The sequence below is a fragment of the Squalius cephalus genome (assembly GCF_949319135.1).
Source record: "Squalius cephalus genome assembly, chromosome: 9".
Lineage (NCBI taxonomy): Eukaryota > Metazoa > Chordata > Actinopteri > Cypriniformes > Leuciscidae > Squalius > Squalius cephalus.
Genome location: NC_137130.1, coordinates 40717685 through 40731667, shown reverse-complemented (window position 1 = coordinate 40731667; position 13983 = coordinate 40717685). Strand labels below are relative to the sequence as shown.

The following is a 13983-nucleotide window of genomic DNA, read 5'->3' as shown; positions in this document are numbered from 1 at the left end:
CCAGTAATGTACGGTAATATCACAGTAATTGCTTTGTCATTGAAGCTGTGAAGTTACAGTATACAGTTGTGCTTTTACAACAATGCATTGTAATATCACAGATATAAAATTACAGTAAATTGCTGTGAGTATATTTCACAGTATATTGCTGTAATCCTTACTGTGAAAGTCATGCAAAATTTATCCAATTATTTATTGTAAATTCACAACGAAAAATTTAGCACTGTAAAATAAACCTTGTTGCAAGCAGAGAATCAGAACCAAATACGTATTGTGTACACGTTTTATTAACTAAATCACAAACATAACTAAACTAAACACACATACATACATGCATGCATTGGTAAAATGAGGTGTTACTCGATCTTTGTGCTGCATTTGATATCATTGACCAAAACATTCTTTTAAATAGACTTCAAAATGATGTTGGCATTAGTGGAATTGCATTAGCACGGTTTAAATAATACTTATCGGACCGTTATCAGTTTGTAGAAGTAAATGAAGTTGTCAAGTCGATCACAAGTTCAGTATGGTGTACCACAAGGCTCAGTACTAGGACCATTGCTGTTCACTCTGTACATGCTACCCTTAGAAGATATCATTAGGAAACATGGAATTAGTTTTACTGTTATGCTGATGATACTCAGCTCTATATTTCTTCATGCCCTGACGAAACTTACCAATTCACAAAATTAACGGAATGCATAGCTAATATAAAAAACTGGATTAGTAATTTCCTTCTACTTAATTCTGAAAAAACAGATTCTAATTATTGGACAAAAAACTTCCTCACGTAATAACCTACAATACTCCAAAACGCAGCAGTTCGAGTTCTTACCAGAACCAGGAAGTATGACCATATTAGCCCTGTTCTGTCAACACTGCATTGGCTCCCTATTAAACATGGTATACATTTTAAAATATTGCTGATTACTTACAAAGCCCTAAATGGTTTAGCTCCGCAGTACTTGAGCGAGCTCTTAACGCATTTTAGTCCTTCACGCCTGTTGCGATCTCAAAATTCCGGCCAGTTGATAATACCTAGAATATCAAAATCGACTGCTGGTGGTAGATCCTTCTCCTATTTAGCTTCAAAACTTTGGAAGCAGACACAATCTTATGTGTCCATCACACACAGCCTAGACACATGTTAGGCTGCATAGATTAGATCAGCCAGAAACACTTCCCATAAATCCTGATGTACTCGTTACATCATAAGAAGAATGGCGTCTACGCTAATAATCAGTCTCTCTGTTTATCCCGAGGTTTACCGCAGTCCGCCGGCTCAAAGCCTTATCCTCATCTGATGAAAGACCTGTGCCTGGACACGACGACAACGCAGTCCTGAAGTGACAACTAGTCTCTTCCTGATGAAGGCCTCCTTCCCTTCCCTTTACCTCTGTACAGATAAAACATAGTCAAAATGATTCCAGTTCACATGGATACACGAAAGCAACAAAAAATTGGGTATTATGAGACAAGTAATTTGTTGAGGTCAATTTGTAAAGAAAGACTACACGCCTGCGCACATATATTCAAACGCACATACCAATAGGCTAAACACGTAATACACATGTGCACGCTGTCAGAGTTAAATTTTTCAATGCTTTCACTTTGGAACCTATTTCAAGGTTTGCTTTCTCGAGCCACCAGGCACTGTTGTTGTGCGAATGAGTGGCCCGGAGCGCATTAAGGTCGTGTAAGCGCCCCCTAAGTTAATAACTAAAGATCTTTGCAATGGAAGTGAAACAATCAAAACTAACTTCAGCTGGACAATAACTTTATTCTAGAGCTGCTGTAAAGCCAAAACAATCTATGTTACTTTAATTTCCTACTGTCACTGTAAACCTGAGACAACACTGCTCCAATGCCTGAGGGTGGCAACATCCACTTCCACCACAAAGGGGAGGTAGGGGTTGGCATGAATGATGATAGGTATGTTGGTGGATTGCAGTGGCTTCCAGCTACATTTTTCGTTCTAGATGGAGAGGTGGCAGCATCCCTTCACCAAGATTCTAGCGAACATTGTGTTTTTTAAAATCTCTTTGCTCTCTGGATGCATTTTGCAATGGGCAAATACTACTTGGAAGTAATCTCCGTCATGCAATTAGCAGTGAGTCAGGATCAGTGTTGAGGCACTTGCAGCTCTAACAAACTTCCAGATGTCACCAGATGAGCCCCAACAGTGGTCATATTCAAGTCCAGATTGAAGACATTATCAATGCATTCTCTCACTAGAAATGAAGCAAATAATGCAATGTAATGTGCTTATTTCATTCAGTTTTTGTAATTGTATGTATAATCATTCAGTTACATTGTGGCATTTCACAGCAAGACAGCATTTTCAACATGTGAACTGCTCTCCTGTGCAAGTACTTGTGTGAGCCTTAAGATTTCCTTTTTGTGATAATTTCTTGCCACACAGTTTTCAGATGAAAGGCTTCTCTACAGCGTGAAGTCTCATGTGAGTGTTGAAGCTACTTTTATGACTGAAACTCTTTCCACAGTGATGACATAAAACTGTTTTCTCCTGAGTGAATCCTCATGTGGCAATTAAGGGTTACTTTACGTGTGAAACTCTTTCCACACTGAATGTTCTTTTTTTCTTCCAATAAACGGTTTCTCTCCAGTGTGAATGATAATGTGAAACCTAAGATTTACAACTGTTGTAAAGCTTTTCTCCAGTGTGAACTCTCATGTGGACATTAAGGTTGTGTTTTTGAGTGAAACTCTTTCCACACTGTTGGCAGGGGAAAGGCTTTTCTCCAGTGTGAATTATCATGTGGGAATTAAGTGTGATTTTATGTGCAAAACTCTGTTCACAACGAGAGCAAGTATAAGGCTTTTCTCCAGTGTGAATTCTCATGTGGACATTAAGGTTGTATTTTTGAGTGAAACTCTTTCCACACTGTTGGCAGGTGAAAGGAATCTCTCCAGTGTGAAGTTTCATGTGGTCTTTAAGTCTCTGATTCTGAGTGAAACTCTTTCCACAATGTTGACAGGTGAAAGGACTCTCTCCAGTGTGAATTCTCATGTGGACATTAAGGTTTTGTCTTTGATTGAAACTCTTTCCACAATGCTGGCAGGTGAAAGGACTCTCTCCAGTGTGAATTCTCATGTGGACATTAAGGTTTTGTTTTCGATTGAAACTCTTTCCACACTGTTGGCAGGTGAAAGGCTTCTCTCCAGTGTGAATTCTCATGTGGACATTAAGGATGTGTTTATTAGCAAAACTCTGTTTACAGTGAGAGCAAGTATGAGGCTTTTCTCCAGTGTGAATTCTTATATGGACTTCAAGGCTTTGCATTTGAGTGAAACTCTTTCCACACTGTTGGCAGGTGAAAGGCTTTTCTCCAGTGTGAACTACCATGTGAGATTTAAGGTTTCGTTTTTGACTGAAACTTTTTCCACATTCAAGGCAAGTGAAATAACGGTTAGGTTTGGTCTTCTGAGCTCTTTTTCGTGAGTGAGTCTTTTCCATCTTTGTTAATTTCTCTCCAGTCTTGAAATCATGATGTTCATCTTGCATATTATTCAGTTCTTGACTCTCCTCTTTCAGTGGCATCAAGTCTAAAGCGAAAAAATACAAATACAAGTTAACACCAGTTTAATGGCAACACACAGCTGACAACCTCACAGCTTAACTAATTGATGACTAACTGGGAAAGTGTCTGCATGCGTTTACGATAATTCCCAAACATTGTGGCAGCAAACTCTCCCGGATGGGTGAAATGGGACTCAGTAGCCTGATTTGCGCATACTAGGGTTGGGCGATATATCTCATGACATTGTTAGGCGCATCTCGTCAGTAAAGCCGGTTCCTTGATTAGTAGTAAATTGCCATCACCTGCTTTCAGATGGAGCGGCATTCACTACAAAGAGCCGTAGTTAACTGACAAGCTGAGCCATATCGCATTAATATCGCAGACGTATCGCCTGCGATAATTAATTGTTATTGTTATTTTCTCATTAATGTGTAATCACTTCAACCAACTAATTAAGTATTCTCGTAAGTGTATAATCTGCCATTTAGAATACATACGAGCGAGTCGCTCGAATGGCGGAAGCCATGTTGCGCATCAATCTTGAAAATACATTGGACAAAGAGGGACATACAAGCTTCGCCTTTCGCGTTTTTTACACGCAGTGGCACCGTGACGAATGCGAGAGGGAGATTTGCTCGCATTTGCTGACAGATTTGAAATAATACGGCCACCGTAGGAGTTAAAACGCCTTCGGAATGGGAGGGGCTAGAAAGTAATATTCAGTTGGTAGTCATATACAATTTCACCGCTAGATGGGAGTAAATCCTACACAGTGTAGCTTTAATGACGTGTTATTACAGCTGGGCGGCTTGTCAGGCACTTCAACCACAGCACCCCTACATGCAAGGCACTGGAGGCAAAACAAGAACAAATGCAATTTCCGAAACTCCAGCTCATTCAATTGTGCAAAACAAGATGAAACTCAGCATGTGAGGTGTTTGGAAGACTTCTTGTTCTGTCTGACCAAACGGTAACAAAGCTGCAAGAAGCCAGGGGTCCGTTCTTTGTACATCGCTAAATACATCCGATATGATATCATCGTGCTAATCATGATCTGGCTAAATAGCTTCTTCGAACACACATGTTGTTTATGATTAGTATCGCTGGATTGCTTTATCTGAGATAACTGCGCGTTCATGCGCTGGTTTAAAATGGGATATGTATTGATAGTAGAAACATTAATCAGCAACGTTGCTACTGGCTGCTCACCATAGCCAAAGAGTGTGCACAGTTTTTCTCTGAGCAGAGCAAGAGCTAATAGTCGAAGTTTATGCAGAATTTGACATTTAAATTAAAATGTCAGGGAACACCTCAAAGTGTGCAAAAGCCATGAGAGAGGGCTAGCAGTAGGGCTAAAAGTAACAGACAAATTATATACCTTAGTGGTGACCATGTTAAATATTTTTGTATTTTAATAATTTCATAGTTACTTCAATCATTTTTAATGTCAGAGCCACCAACCATTAACAATGGAATAAGTAAAGTACAAGAATATTCTACAAAATGGTAATCTTTACCAATTACTGCTCTTAGTCTCTTTTAAAAAGCCACTGTTAAATGATGGCAGAGTGTCATTGTTTATAACAGCAACAAAGAAAAAGGCTGAAAAAAGGTGGTGGTCCTGCACTCCTATGTTACTCCCCAGCAGAAAAGCTGGCCCTTGGGTTGAATGGGAAGGGCATCCCTGGGTTCAGCTCTTCCTTAGACCCACAGCCAGGGACCAGCAGCAGCAACTCCTTCATTAATGGTAGATGAGCTTTAAATTCGATAGGAGGAGCCTGATTCCACTACCAATCTCACTGTCGAATCTTCGCAGAGGTGTTATGAAACGAGTATCATTCCATTTTGGCTATATAAGGGTGCTGAATGTCTGATTTTATTAGGAGTACAGGTTCTCTGTCAATATGCTAATATACAGCACTGTTAGCAATTGATGTAATTTTTATAATACATTTTACAACATATTGTATTGCATGTTTTTATTGTAAATGCAAATGCATGATGGGAAATTTATGTCCAGTCCTGTAATTTTATTGTAACAACACTGTAGAAGCATTATTTTACAGCCACCGCATTGCATTGTGGGATCGTTGCTGTTTGAATTTTGAAAATGCTTGGCCAACGTTACCAGAATCAAACATTTTTGGTAGAAGAACACATCTCATGTATGAAACGTTAACATTAAATCTATTTTATAAGTATATGGATATATTAATACCATTAATATGAGTTAGTGCTGCTGATTGTTTCGTTTGGTATATTTCAGTGACATTAGCTTCAGTGACGTTCGCCCCGACTCGACTAAAAACAACCTGAACTGACCGCGGTGAAGTGCCGTCTTCTTACTCAATCCATACGTAAAAATTACCACATGCAGGTACAAGGTGCGAGACATTCCAAATTTTTCGTTTGGTATATTACAGTGACATTAGCAAGTAACGTTAGATCCCTATAACGTTAGCTCAACTCGCCGGTACCACATCAGGTACAATACACTAGATATTCACAATGGAAAAACAAACACGGTGAGTAGAATCGAGTCGAGCTGAGCTTGTAACGTTCAAGTTCAAGTGTTTTTTATTGTCGTTCAGCCATATACAGTAGTACTACGAAACAAGACAACGTTCCTCCAGCAATCACAAAATCACATGAGACTAAACAGACTAGGTAAAAAGTTCCTCCATAAGTGCATGTGCAAATACAATAAATTACTAAAGAAACAGGACAATATGCACAGTAAAATACAGTGCAGCACCGACCAGTACACATTTGTAATCGGAGTAGTGCAAAAAGATAATACTTTCTAAAGTGCCAAATGTAAACATACCATACTATGAATAGTGTTCTATGGACATAGCAGTTATTGAGGTAACAGCCAGGTATAAAATGAAAATGAATTAAAGTGCAACTCTGGACATGTGCAAAAGTTGAAGACACATAAGTGTGTGTGTGTTAGTCCAGTCACTGAGTATTTAGAAGTCTGATGGCTTGGGGGAAGAAGCTGTTACACAGTCTGGCCGTGAGGGCCCGAATGCTACGGTACCTCTTGCCAGATGGCAGGAGATTAAAGAGTTTATGTGAGGGGTGTGTGGGGTCCTCCACAATGCTGGTTGCTTTGCGGATCCAGAGTTTTGTGTAAATGTCTTTGATGGAGGGAAGAGAGACCCCGATGATCTTCTCAGCTGTCCTCACAATCCTCTGTAGGGCTTTGCGGTCCAAAATGGCGCAAGTCCCAAACCAGGCAGTGATGCAGCCACTCAGGATGCTCTCAATAGTCCCTCTATAGAATGTGGTGAGGATGGGGGATGGGAGATGTTCTTTTCTCAGCCTTTGAAGAAAGTAGAGACGCTGCTGTGCTTTATTGGTAATAGAGTTGGTGTTGAGGGACCAGGTGAGTTTCTCCGCCAAATGAGCACCAAGGAATTTGGTGCTCTTGACGATCTCCACAGGGGAGCCGTCAATGTACAGCGGAGAGTGGTCACTCTGTGCTTTCCTAAAGTCAACAACCATCTCTTTTGTTTTATCCACATTCAGCGACAGGTTGTTGACTCCACACCAGTCCATTAGCCGCTGCACCTCCTCTCTGTATGCTGACTCGTTGTTCTTGCTGATGAGACCCACCACAGCTGTGTCATCGGCGAACTTGATGTGGTTCGAACTGTGCATTGCTGCACAGCTGCTGCAAAGTGAACAACAATGGACTGAGCACACAGCCCTGGGAAGCCCCAGTGCTCAGCGTGGTGGTGGTGGAGGTGCTGTTCCCGATCCGGACTGACTGAGGTCTCCCAGTCAGGAAGTCCAGGATCCAATTACAGAGGGAGGTATCTAGGCCCAGTAGGTTCAACTTTCCAATCAGGTGCTGAGGAATGATTGTGTTGAATGCTGAACTGAAGTCTACGAACAGCATTCGAACATATGAGTCCTTTTTATCTAGGTGGGTGAAGGCCAGATGGATGGTGGTGGCAATGGCATCATCTGTAGAACGATTGGCACGACACGCAAACTGCAGTGGGTCTAGTGAGGTGGGCAGCTGGGTCTTAATGTGCCTCATGACGAGCTTCTTGAAGCACTTCATGATGATGGATGTGAGTGCGATAGGATGGTAGTCGTTGAGGCAAGATACTGAAGACTTCTTTGGCATGGGGACGATGGTGGTAGCCTTGAAGCACGTTGAAAGGACGGCGCTGCTCAGAGAGATATTGAAGATGTCGGTAAGAACATCTGCCAGCTGGTCTGCACATCCTTTGAGCACCATGCCAGGAATGTTGTCTGGTCCAGCAGCCTTCCGTGGGTTGACTCTGTGTAGAGTTTTCCTCACATCAGCCGTGTTAAGACAGAGCACCTGGTCGTTGGGAGGAAGGATGGTCTTCCTTGCCTCCACATCATTCTGTGCCTCAAATCGAGCGTAGAAGTCATTCAGCGTATCTGGAAGGCAGGCATCTTTGTCACAGGCAGCTGATGGTGTCCTGTAGTTGGTGATGGCCTGGATACCCTGCCACATGCGCCACGTGTCGCCGCTGTCCTGGAAATGATTGAGGATTCTCTGGGCGTGTGCGCGCTTTGCCTCTCTGATGGCCCGGGACAGTTTGGCCCTCGCTGTCCTTAGGGCCGCCTTGTCACCTATTCTGAAGGCGGAGTCTTGGGTCCTCAGCAGTGCACGCACCTCCGCAGTCATCCACGGTTTCTGGTTGGAGCGTGTGGTGATGGTCTTGGAGAAAGTAACATCATCAATGCACTTGCTGATGTAGCTAGTCACTGATGCTGTATATTCCTCCAAGTTGGTAGAGTCGCCATATGTTGCAGCCTCCCTAAACATGTGCCAGTTAGTACACTCAAAACAGTCCTGAAGAGCAGAGATGGCTACTACTGGCCAAGTTTTCACCTGCTTCTGAAGCGGTTTTGTGCGCCTGACGAGCGGTCTGTATGCTGGGATTAGCATAACAGAGATGTGGTCTGAGCAACCGAGGTGGGGCCAGGGCTCCGCCCGGTATGCGCCTGGGATGTTTGTGTAAACAAGATCAAGCGTGTTCGCCCCTCTCGTTGCAGAGTCCACAAACTGATGGAATTTAGGGAGCACTGTCTTGAGATTCGCATGATTGAAATCTCCGGCGACAATAAACAATCCGTCAGGGTAAGTGTTCTGCAGTTCGCTAATAGCCCCATACAGTTCACAGAGCACTTCCTTGGCATTAGCACTAGGGGGAATGTAAACTCCAGTTATAATAACAGTGGTTAATTCTCGTGGTAAATAAAAAAGGTCGGCAACAAGTTCTACCAGCGATGAGCGGTAACTAGAGACTAGCATAGAGTTCTTACACCATTCCTTGTTAATATAAACACACAAGCCACCACTGCGAGTCTTACAGCACAGAGCTGTATTTCTGTTGGCACGAAACGAGGCGAGCCCATCTAGCTGAATGAATAAAGTCCAGTTTGTTGTTGTTTTCATTTGAAAGCAGGATAGACGGGAGAGCCGGCTGGCTAGGATTTGATTTTAGCCTAGCATGGACCCCCGCCCTCTTTCCGCACCTCCGCTTCCTTGCACACCGCTTACGACGTCCTCTCCCCCGGCCACCGGCATCAGGCGACGCCGAGGGCTGGAGGCCTGGTCTCCGCAGCAAGCCGAGGTTGTGTAGCTTCTTATGCAAATCATCATGCAGCTTGGTTGTAGCTTGAGTCTTATATTTGAGCAGTGTCTGGCGATGGTAAACACGAATGCCGGTAGCTACGATGTCCATGTGCCGTAAAAGTTGGGCTAAGTAACAGCAATAGCAACAACAATAGTAACATTTGGATCTGGAGTGGCCGCTGCGTGCTACCGCGCCGCCATCGTAACGTTAATGGAAAAGCACCACAATAACGATAGTCGATAGCTCAAATAACGTTAGCCCAGACTGTAAAAATAAGCATTAGCTCAGTAAGCTTCCTTATCCCAGGTTATTATTGCATTGATTACACGTGCTACCGGACGGGCTGTTGTAACGTTATTTGGAATGTTTTGCTGTCTTATAATCAGGGGTCATGAAGTCGTGGTTTGCACACTAGCATAAACGTAGCTTGTAGATTTTACGGTCACTGAATAAACACAAGCAAATGTTATTTGAAATATGGGCTTTAATTAAAGGAGCATTGCGTAAGTTCTGAAATTTCTAACCGTTACTGACACCAATGGCCGTTAGAGAAACTGCAGCCAGTCTCATGCTCGTTCTCGGTGCGCACGCTCGTACGAGCACGACCACAGCAACCAGAGAGTTGCCGCAGCATCCACAGATGGCTCATCGAGATTCACCAGCATGTTTACAGAGGTAAGAAAAGTTACAGTACTGTAAGGTTATTGTTTGACAGACCATATTTTAGTAAAATGTTGCAGTGCTACTTTATATTATCAACTGAAGTCTACTTCTAAAAGTTTTGTAACACTACACTGTAACACACACTCCCGACACTCACAGACCTCTTATTTTGACTATTGTACAGTAACGCTACATTGAAAAAACTGAGTTGAAGACGTTATGCTTATTTTTAGATACAGTACAATTACTATTGTAATACTAAAAAGCAAATGGCAGTAATCTATAACAGCTGCTTAGGGCAGGTAGGAAGTCACATGATTAAATGACTAGTGTCATAAAAATTGCTTACAATCATTAATCCTGGTAAATTTAACTACAGAGAAAAAGCATATATTTCTACAAAAATTAAACTAGGAAAGAAGAAGAAAAATAAAAAACACTTACTACTACAGATATAAAGCCACTAAACTTAAAAGAAGTGTTAAATTACAAGAAAGGAACAAAATCTAGTTCTCCATTTAGACCAGGGAAGCATGCGCTTTATTAACAGATTAATAAACTCATAAAACGCATCTTATGAGATTAATCAGATATTTATTCCATATAAACATAATAATACAACTTATCTCTGCACAAAATTACACGAATGCACAAGTGAACTTGAACTAAGTTACGTGCTGGTCAGAATGTGTAACTCCTGTTGTGGAAGCGCTCTTCTCGTAAAAGTCTCCTTTTATATATTGGACAAGAATTAAATTCCGAAATGTTTTTCTGCGATTATATATTGCGATATAAAAACAACTTCACCAGATGATTTGAATGGCTCTATTTAAAAAAAAATTATCATTCTAGAATAATTGGGGTGATTTTGTAGGGGAGTGAATCTGCCTAGGAAATAATAAACAATTTACAAGCATAGATAAATACAATAAAAGAAAGATACAGTTGAAATAATCAGTGCTTTATGTTTTTCATCTAAATCTAACAGTATTCAGGTACAGAAATTGAACAATCAAATGTAAAATAACAGTCTTCACTGTAAATTAAATATAACCCATATAATTAATTACCATAATTAATACAATTTATCTTTTAAAAACACATGCAAATGATAAACTTTCACTCTCTGATGGTTAAACTTTGCAAGTAATGATATATCGTTCAGCCCTACTCTGAAGTGTCTCAGCTGAACGAAATAATTCATTATTTATTGGATTTAATATATCGGCCAGATTTTCTTATCGGATTGATAACGATAATATTAAAAATGAACATTTATCAGCTGATACTGATATGGTGGCCAATGAATCGTGCATCACTAATGTCAGACATACACTTTTTCCAAACTTTCCACAACTCGCTGCTCGCAATAAATCAGAGTGCTTTTGAACTTAAGAAAGCAATTGGTCAAAAATATTTTATCATTATATGATGGTTGTGTACAGGCACTGCCAACACATTTCAGTACAATTTGTAAAAGTGCATGTACCATTATATGACCCCTTTAAGAAAGCAGATTGTTCAAAAATATATAAGTTCAGGGCCAATAGCAAAACATAACCTCTAACTACATCTGCATAAGCCCACGCTCGCTCTGTCTGAGGGGGAAAGTCAAAGCTGGGTTGAGCCTGTGGGTCATTTCTTGGGGTTAATTTTATACAAGTGAAACTGCCTAAAGAACGGCTTGTGGGCTTGTTGTCATTTGCTAACTGCAGTGATCTCATGTCAAATGAAATGACTGACTTGTTTAGGGTTTAAAATAAAATGGATGTCAATACATCAATATAATAATTGTAACTACTCTCATGATTTGGCAATATCAATATATTTCCACCAACAAACTTGATTATTTTTAAGTGTATTATTGTAATAAGGGCCACCTTTCATAAAATGTTTACATTATCATTAATATTACTGTTTTTGGTTTCAATCTTTGGTTAGTGAAAGGTACTTGATGGGGCTGTGGTGATAGTTAAAGGGATACTTCATCCAAAATTAATGTTCTCTCATCATTTACTCACTCATACCATCCCAGATGTATATGATTTCCTTTCTTCGGATCAACACAGAGATTTATAATCCATATAAATAATCTATCTAGTCCATATAAAGCAAGTGCATTAAAGTCCTCTAAAGTTCATGCGGAAACACTTTATTTCCATTTCTCTGGTCATGTGATCTCATGTCTATCCACATGAGAAGACCCGCTCCAATGTCAAATAAAACCACTTTAATTAGGACACTCATATGACAACATTCATCAAAAATATCATTCATTTCTGAAGATCATTTTAATAAGGATCGAATGAAACTAACCTGTTTGTTCCTCAGTTTCTTCATGTTTCACGCTGAACACTTCTTCAATCTTTATGTCACTCTCCTGTTTAATAAACGCCATCTTTATAATAGTGTCACGTGGATCTCAGATGTTTCTCCAGGAGTTTTCCTGTGTGTTTGGACAAAGTCATGTTTAAGATGAGAATAATTAACAGAAAGAGAAATAAATCCACAGTAAATCTCTGAGTGCGTCTCAATCAGCTCTAGTTCAGTAGTTCAGCGCACTGGTGAGGGAGTCAGTCAGAGGGACAGTTAATGGACTTGTTAAACTGACTAGACAAAAATCACTCAAAACAAGCACTACAATATAATACACTAACAAATTATACAGACATTTCATATTTAATTATTTGTAGATTTAACAGATTACGTTGCCATGAAACCATTTGCGATTTGTTCATAAAATGTATCATTATTAATAATAGCCTAATATTTTTGTTTTCGTTGTATTTACACTGTTTTGAGCGGCAGGATTCGTCAGCGCGCGGTGATTCAAGCGCTTTGAATCAGTGAGTCATTTGGCAAAGCATTAGATTCAAATGACTCCATTTCTCCATCACCACTTTCCAAAACCCGAATTCGTGTTTACGATAAACTGATACACGATATAGTGCGCGAAATGAGACGTTACTGTTACTTTTGTTGTGTGAATATACTTTACTCACAAAAAAACCCCGGAATATTCTTACATTAAGCATATTACAAGGATATGTTAAATAATACATGGTCAAAACTCTTGTAAAAACTGTCAAATCGACGTGTATCTCTTTAAACTCTTTAAATGCGTAAAACCACAAACCTTTCTTCAGTCTAATCATAACAGTTGCAGGAGCACGGCGCAGCTTTATGATGTCATATCATCAGACCAAAATAAAAGTCCTGTTCAATCTGCTGTCAAATATCCAGAGTCCAACTTGTGGTACAGCGTTTTAAAGTGAACATCGAAGATATTTGTACTTTTTGTAAAATTTCCCCTGAGACTATCAACCATCTATTTTGGGATTGTGCCAAGACCCAAATGTTTTGTAAAGAACTCAGTAATTACTTGCAAAGAAAAGTCATGACTCTTGTTAACTTTGAAGAAATTAATGTTATGTTAAAATGTTTTTCATTTGAGGGTGATAAATATCTTTTGTTTATTTTAGATTTAATTGTTATAATTGCCCGTTACTATATTCATAAAGTCAAATGGAATGGAAAAATACCAAATTTTGAACATTTTAAAATTGATGTTAAAATATATTTAGAAACAATATCCAAAAGTAAAAACCTAAAAGCTAGGAAAACTGCACAGCTGTTTTACAGGTACAGGTGTTTTATGTAAAACGCCTTTCTTTTTATTTTTCTTTACTTTTATTTTCTTCTTTACCCCTGACATGTATGGCTATATGTACTCTTGTATGTAAATTATGTTTTGTTCTTGTTAAAATGCATTAAAATGCAATAAAAAAAATATCCAGAGTCCACAGAAAACAGCGGTGTAAAGTCCAGCTTCAGAAAGTAAAAGTCCTCCTCAGTATCACCTGGATTTGCTAATTAGCACAGTTTTTCAGCCAGGAGATAGTTCTAATTAGTGAATTAAACTGGCTGGGTTCATGGGTGGAATAAACATATGGCAGGACTTTTACTTTCTGACCCGTGGACTTTACACCTTTGGAAATATATAATAGATGTCATGGGAATTCATGGTGATAATATATATATATATATATACTGTATTGGGCCGGGGCTCTCCGGGGCTCAGCCCCGGCACATAAGCCTGCTCGTTTGTGCCCTGATGTGCCTGTTTGCAGTCAGTTGCCTACTGG

At 40.0% G+C, this 13983-nt stretch overlaps 1 protein-coding gene across 1 annotated transcript; it reads right to left on the bottom strand.

The window, feature by feature from the left end:
• Positions 1–272: 272 nt before the first annotated feature.
• Positions 273–13042, bottom strand: LOC307164984 (uncharacterized protein). The gene is made up of 3 exons (XM_079882235.1): positions 12975–13042; positions 12155–12284; positions 273–3570 (listed from the first exon to the last, which is right to left on the bottom strand). The coding sequence occupies exons 2-3, from the start codon at positions 12234–12236 to the stop codon at positions 2651–2653; spliced, it is 1002 nt and encodes a 333-aa protein (XP_079738361.1). The 5' UTR covers positions 12237–12284; positions 12975–13042; the 3' UTR covers positions 273–2650.
• Positions 13043–13983: the final 941 nt, after the last annotated feature.